Source organism: Salvia miltiorrhiza, chromosome 7 (genome assembly GCF_028751815.1).
Source record: "Salvia miltiorrhiza cultivar Shanhuang (shh) chromosome 7, IMPLAD_Smil_shh, whole genome shotgun sequence".
NCBI lineage: Eukaryota > Viridiplantae > Streptophyta > Magnoliopsida > Lamiales > Lamiaceae > Salvia > Salvia miltiorrhiza.
The window spans coordinates 18,800,020-18,806,892 of NC_080393.1; the positions used below are offsets into that span (position 1 = coordinate 18,800,020).

At 44.3% G+C, this 6,873-nt stretch overlaps 1 protein-coding gene across 1 annotated transcript; it reads right to left on the reverse strand.

The window, feature by feature from the left end:
* Positions 1–4,750: 4,750 nt before the first annotated feature.
* Positions 4,751–6,873, reverse strand: LOC130993151 (protein DETOXIFICATION 33-like). Its single transcript, XM_057917929.1, has 4 exons — positions 6,612–6,873; positions 6,351–6,366; positions 5,498–6,274; positions 4,751–5,381 (listed from the first exon to the last, which is right to left on the reverse strand). The coding sequence occupies exons 3-4, from the start codon at positions 6,031–6,033 to the stop codon at positions 5,237–5,239; spliced, it is 681 nt and encodes a 226-aa protein (XP_057773912.1). The 5' UTR covers positions 6,034–6,274; positions 6,351–6,366; positions 6,612–6,873; the 3' UTR covers positions 4,751–5,236.

Consider the following 6,873-nt stretch of genomic DNA (forward strand, 5'->3'; position numbering starts at 1 on the left):
TCACATTCCCCACTGAAAATTATCAACTCCATGCAAGTGTCATGATGACAAACACTTCCACCATGGAGGAACAACTCTTGAACTTGACAAAGATGGTTGAATCTCTAACCAAGCACATCCAAGAGCAAGATGCCCAGATTGCAAAGCTTAAAGGAGAAAAAGGAGATTCAAGCCACGCCAACAACGATAGGGAAGGCGAAGAAAGCGAAGAAGATGGAGAGAATAACGATGAAGAAATCTCCAAAGACAAATCAAAGAGTGATGGAAAAAGGCCTTCAGGAAAAGACATTCTCTTCTCGTCTGGTGGCCTCATTCCCATTGACCAACTCAAAGAGTTCATCGAAGCAACAATGAAGAATAACTCTGATGGAAGCTCCAAGTCATCGTTAACTTACTCCAAGCCATATACTCGGCGAATTGACAGTATGAGGATGCCTCTTGGCTATCAACCACCAAAATTTCAACAGTTTGATGGCAAAGGAAATCCAAGACAACATGTGGCTCATTTCATTGAAACATGCAACAACGCTGGTACTTATGGAGATCATTTGGTCAAACAGTTTATTCGCTCATTGAAAGGTAATGCCTTTGATTGGTACACCGACTTAGAATCAAACTCAATTGATAGTTGGGAACAACTGGAGCATGAGTTCCTCAACCGCTTCTATAGCACTAGAAGAACTGTCAGCATGGTGGAGCTCACAAGTTCACGTCAATTCAAAGAAGAGCCAGTCATTGACTACATCAACCGATGGAGAAACCTTTGTCTCAACTGTAAGGACCGATTGTCTGAATCATCTGCCATCGAAATGTGTATTCAAGGGATGCATTGGGGCTTGCAATACATCTTGCGAGGAATCCAGCCTAGAACATTCGAAGAACTTGCTACAAGAGCTCATGATATGGAGTTGAGCATGATGGCAAGCGGGATCGAAGAACCACCCATCCGAGAACCTCGCAAATTCAAGCCAGAATTCAAGAAAGGAAGCAAACCATCCGATGAAACACCAAAGAGAGAATCCATGGCGATTAAGGCAACTTCGGTGAAATTCTTAAAGAGAGAAGCTGGACAAGAAGGCAACCAGAACACTTCACGAGACAATCAGAACTCTTCCCGAGACGTGGGGCAAAGAAGACCTACCTTGAAAGAAATGCAACAAAAACAATATCCATTCTTAGACTCTGATGTTTCAGGAATTTTTGATGACCTGATCAAAGAAAAGCTTATCGAGTTGCCAGAAATGAAGCGACCAAATGAAGCAGGGAGGACAGACGATCCAAGTTACTGCAAATACCATCGTCTGGTTGGGCACCCCATACATGATTGCTTCATCTTCAAAGATAGGGTCATGCGGTTAGCTCGAGAAGGGAAAATATCTCTTGAAGAAGATGATACTGCTGTAAATATGGTCTCCACCGACTTGAATGACATAATAGAAGGTATTGGAGCTCTGTATGATACATCCAATCAAGTAGATGAAGAACCTGAGCTAAATACGGATGAAGACGATGATGCATTGGCAATCACATTCTCCAATGAAGACTTGCAGCTTGGATCTGAACCTCATAACAAGCCATTGTTCGTGAGTTGTTATACACAGGAGCAGAAGGTCAATCGAATTCTCATCGATGGAGGCTCGGCGGTCAATATTTTGCCACTAAGGACTTTGAAGCAATTGGGAATCCAAGTAGATGAGCTGTCAAACAGTCGATTGATGATCCAAGGTTTCAATCATGAAGGGCAAAGAGCTCTTGGAACTATAAGGTTGCGATTGCTGATGCAGGACATGGATTCGACAGCGTTGCTTCATGTTATCGATGCCAAGACGTCCTATAATATGCTTCTGGGTCGACCATGGCTTCATGAAAATGGTGTTGTTCCTTCTACATTGCACCAATGCTTCAAGTACTATCAAAATGGTGCCATAAGAAAAGTGGTTGGTGATCAAAAGCCGTTTACGGAAGCAGAATCACATTTTGCTGATGCTAAGTTCTATTTGGAAAGAACCAAAGTCTCAATGGTGAAAGATGATACATCACATGACGAGTTGAGATCTTGCCAGGAGAAAAAGAAAGAAGAATCTTTTCTGAAGATGGAAGGATTCACCATGCCTTTAACGAAGATTGATGCCAAGAAGCCAATTCACCAACCATTTGAAGGGTTTGTCCGACCAAAGCAAAGTAGCATCACAGATCATGAAGATCTCTCAAACAAAGAACTCTCAAAGCACTTTGGTCCGAAGGCATATAAACTCCTCGTGAATACTGGATACAATCCTCAAGAAAGCTCTATGTCAAAGTCTCATTTGGAAAAGACTGATAACGCGGGCCAAAACTCCAAAGCAGGTTTGGGATATACAGCGCAGAGTCCCGTTCGTATCGCCATCAAAAGAGCTGCCACTAACTATGTTAGCACCCAACAAACCATGGAATCGTCAAACATTCAAAGGGTTTCTGTTTTCAGAATGATGGGTAGAAGAAAAGCTCAACGAGTATCTGTCTTTAAAAGACTTGGCAAAGGCAAATCATGGAGACGAAGCAAGACAAAAAGGGAGTGATGAACTGCACATAACAGAGAAATGGAGAAGTTTGATCCCTTCTCGAATGAAAAGATACACCACTTTGATTATGTCATGTGGGAAAAAAATGAAAGCTCAAATGAAGACCACCATCTTCACACGAGATGCCATAGATCAAGAAGATAGAGAAAGTGTGGCTTCCTCTTACTACACTACTAATAGTGCTAGTAATCCAGTTCCTCTTCCTCATACTACTCAAAGTCAAGTGCGTCGTGAAATTGCAAGTCTCGTTAGAAGTGGCGTTATCACAACAAGCGTTGCAGAGAATCTAGCCTTCATACGCCAGAGAAATGAAAGCATAATGACGTGTTTTGATTGCAAAGATCCTCGCCGAAAAGATGAAGACGATGTCACAGCAAACCATATCACCTCCTGCGAGAAAATGGTCGTTGGAGAAGAGAATTCGCACTTAAGCCCCAAAGAACTGGAAACTCTGGATGAAGAGAGACTAGAAGTCCAGCAAAATTGGAATACTATCAAACTCTTCCTTCAAGATCCTTCAACAAAGCAGTGCGAGCGCCCTCTTTTCAAATTGGAGACATGGCCCTCGCTGCAAGGAGGCCAATTGTTACCATTCTCAAAGGAAAGTTCTTGAAGTACTACTATCCTTGAAGGTGGTAGAAGTTGAAGCATATACATATGTATATAGTTCCAAAAAAAAAAAGCCAAAAAATAGAAAAAACAGAAAAAAAATAAATAAATAGAAAAGCCAAAAAAAATGGAAAGCATAAAAAACAAAAAAAAAATAGAAAAGCAGAAAAGCCAAAAAATGAGTCAGATGAAGAAAAGCAACAAAATGGAGTGTATGAAGACAGCTCCTTGACGCACGAGCCTAAACTGCATGTTACTCCTGGCCCGCATGAGTATAAACTGTGCACGGCACCCAATCCCAAACACTTGTTGATCCTATGAACTACGTTTTGACTTGATCCCTTTCAAAAGGGTACGTAGGCAACTTAGATAATTTCTAGGTTCAGTCATGAATTGTGTTTGACTCTTTTCAATTTATATCATCAAGTTATGATTTAAGTTGATTATGTGAAGCCGAATATGTCTCAAATTGGGAAGAAAATCAAGCCATCAAAAACAACATAAGCACATTTGGATAAAGATGTCAAAATATCCATGACAAACCAAATGAGAACCATCAAAAGAGAAATGATAGAAAATACGGTTTGCACCAATACTAAGCAAATGGTCTTGATCCTCCAAAGCTCTCTGAGCAGAGATCAAATGTGACTCTGAAGTCTTCAAATTCCTCAGCATTTCCTCATCAATAGGTGCAGCTTTATGTTTGTCAAACTCTCTTTTGAATTCTTGGATTGCACCTCAGACGGAATGAAAGGAGGCACTATCTTGCTTGAGGGACAATGTCATCTTCGTCTTCCACATCTCTATCATAGCAAGCTCTTCCTTGATCAAAGCAATTCGGACGATGGTTTCACTCTCCTTGGCTTAAGCATCAAGAAGAGAAGATTCAATCTTCTCGAGCCGCTGTGCAGAATTCTCCCAATTTCGTGAGATGCCAAACATAACAACCTCACTCGAACCAGACTCGAACAATCCCAGATCTGAGCGCACCCAAGACCTGTCAAAGAATTGAGTCATCTGGCATTGAGGTCGGCTATGCATCGACAAATTCACTCATCTCCAAGCTAAAGTTGAATCCATTTGTGGAGTGGAAATACACGTTCACCAAACATAATAGAACACCATTGAGTCATCTAGCCTGCTCAAATGGGCGTAAAGAGAAGATGTAACCAGCAATCTTCAAAGGTTGGACTCACAAGGGCCCAGATCCGAGCGCACCCGAAATCTGATTAAAAGCCGATTGAGCCACCTGAAGTGCAAAGTAAACATCACTCAAATAAGGTCTTAGATGGGCTGCTGCCAGATTTTTGGATGAACTCTTTGAAGATGGTCTTTAGTCGGGCAGATGGAGATGTCAAGACTGAAAGAAAGAAGACAATAGATTTCGAACTTTGCAAATACTCAAAGCATCTCGTTTGGGGCAAAATCCGCCATGAAGTTGATTAATGAGACTATGCTAATCTTTAACACAAACTTCCAAGCTCCCATTGCCATCAACTGCAAGAAAAATAAACAATATTCCAAACAATATTCAAAAAAAAGAAAAGGGAAGAAGAGGAAGAAGGAAGAAATCAGCGTGCCATCAGAGAAGTATTCCGTTTATTAATAATTTTGGGCCAATATTAACTTAAAAAAGCCCAACATAATCATTTAAGAAAAGCCCACAAGCCTCTCGGCTTCTCTCTCACGCTGAAATAGAAGCACAGGAACACAAAAATCCAGTTGCTCCTTTCTTCTTCGATCTGCGCCGCCTCTAATCCGGCGAAGCCGCGTCCCGGTTGTTGGCACCGCCGCCGCTGCCTTCCACCAACTGCCCTCGGCTTCTTCCCGCAAATCCGGCGGGTCACTGCTTCCACCGTCGCCTTGCAAGATTCCTGCTCCGGCATCTATTAAGAGTGTATGCTCGAAATCGCCGTCGGCCGTCAATCTTCTCCCAAATTTGCCGCCGCCATCCAACTCAGCCCCACCGAAGGAGCCACTCCCGCTGCCGTCCTCTCAGTCTCTGAAATCCGGCGAGAAGCCATCTCTCCATCTCCCTAAAAATACCGCCGCCGCTGGTCCGAAAATCAGCAAGAACTGCGCACATTGAAATACAAAAAATTTGTGTTTACAAGAGAATGTAACCAAATAGATATAGCATCGACGGCGATCTCTGGATTCTTCAACCACCCAACCATGAGGATGACAATGGTGTAATACCACAATTCCAGGCTGCATTAACCAAGAAAAAGAAAAGAAGACAAGATGAATTTCAACACTAATCACATTACATATAATTAAAATGAATGATCATTAATTTCCGGAGAGAAGAGAAGAGAAGAACTCACCACAGCATGACAGCCGACGCAAGCGACAGCTTCACAAAACCAAGAAGCGATTTAAACGCCGACATCGAAAACCCGGTCCACGATTCCGGGAAGAAACCGGCGACGACATAAATAACCTGCGCCAGAACGACGAGCCACCACGACACGTTCTCGGCTACGGCGGCGCCGGCGAGGCCCTTGTCGAGCTTGGTGATCAGAATCCAGTTCAAAACGACGTGGAATCCCAAAACGGCGACGGAGATTACGGTCATGACCCATATCTTGCTCTGCGCCTGCAGAAACTTCTGCACCGGAAAATTGACGGCGTAGGCGAAGAGCTGAGGGATGACCCACTGCGCGTATTTTCCGGCGAGGTCGGCGATTTCGTGTTTCTGGCGGAGGAGCTTCAAGATCGGCGACGTGAAGATGTAGAGAGGCGTGAGGAACAAGGCGGTGACGAGAGTTATGATGCATGATCTCCTCATATAGATTCCCAGCATCTCGTATCGCCCGCCGCCCACCGCCTGCCCGCACAGCGTCTCCAGCGCACAGCCCATCCACCACCTCTTGTTGGAGTTACCATGAACTGCTGCTGCTTCTCTCAGTTTTTTTCTGAAGTTGCCGCCGCCATGGATATCCGGCGAGTTCAACCTCAACTTCTACCATGCTTCCGTCTCCTGGCATGAGCAGCAGCGATCTCCACTCCCGCCACCGAGGCTCACTGTCGGTGCTGGAGCATTCATGACGCTGCACCGTCGACTCAAGCCAAGCGGACCGCCGCCGAGGAGAGGGTCTCATCTGTCAAAAAAACCAAGGCGATGCCTAAAGTTGTCGCAGGGAAGCTGAAAACAGCTGTCAAGGATAAGCCTGCTACCTTCAGATGCTGCTACCTTCAAAGATAAAACCGAGGCAAATTTAGATGCACAGCTAGAAGCAGAGGAATAACCCAAGTAGCTAGGCGGTGCTCTTAAAGAACGCATGAGGAAGGCTGAGTCAAAGAGCTATATCTTGAGGCATTTCTCAAGCAAAGTAGCAGCAAAACTAATGAAAAGATGCAGATAAAATAATAAAAGAAACACACCATACACAATTCAAAGGCTTAAAATAATAAAAGAGGTGGTGTAAGGAAGCTTACTTCATGGAAGCACAAGCTCTTTGTTGCCGATGTTGCCTCCTCGCGTCCTGAAGCCTGCTGTTTGGCCACCAGCCGGAGATTCTCGGCGAGCTCCGCGCAGGCGAGGCCTAGAAGGAAGCCCTCGTCGTTCGAGACAATTTTACGAACACCTTCCAGGCATATCGACTCGCCTCGCAACTGGGCTCGCCTTCAGCGTTCAAGTCGCGGCTTTCAGCCCAAAAGTCGACGAGATCTCGCTCCTCACCAGCAATATTTCAACTTC

Bases quoted from the DNA above. Each gene is read 5' to 3' on its own strand.
- LOC130993151 (XM_057917929.1), bottom strand. From the start codon at position 6,033: ATGGGCTGTGCGCTGGAGACGCTGTGCGGGCAGGCGGTGGGCGGCGGG. The intron at 5,382-5,497 runs GTGAGTTCTTCT...TGGTTAATGCAG, and splicing joins GCGTCGGCTGTCATGCTGTG to CCTGGAATTGTGGTATTACA.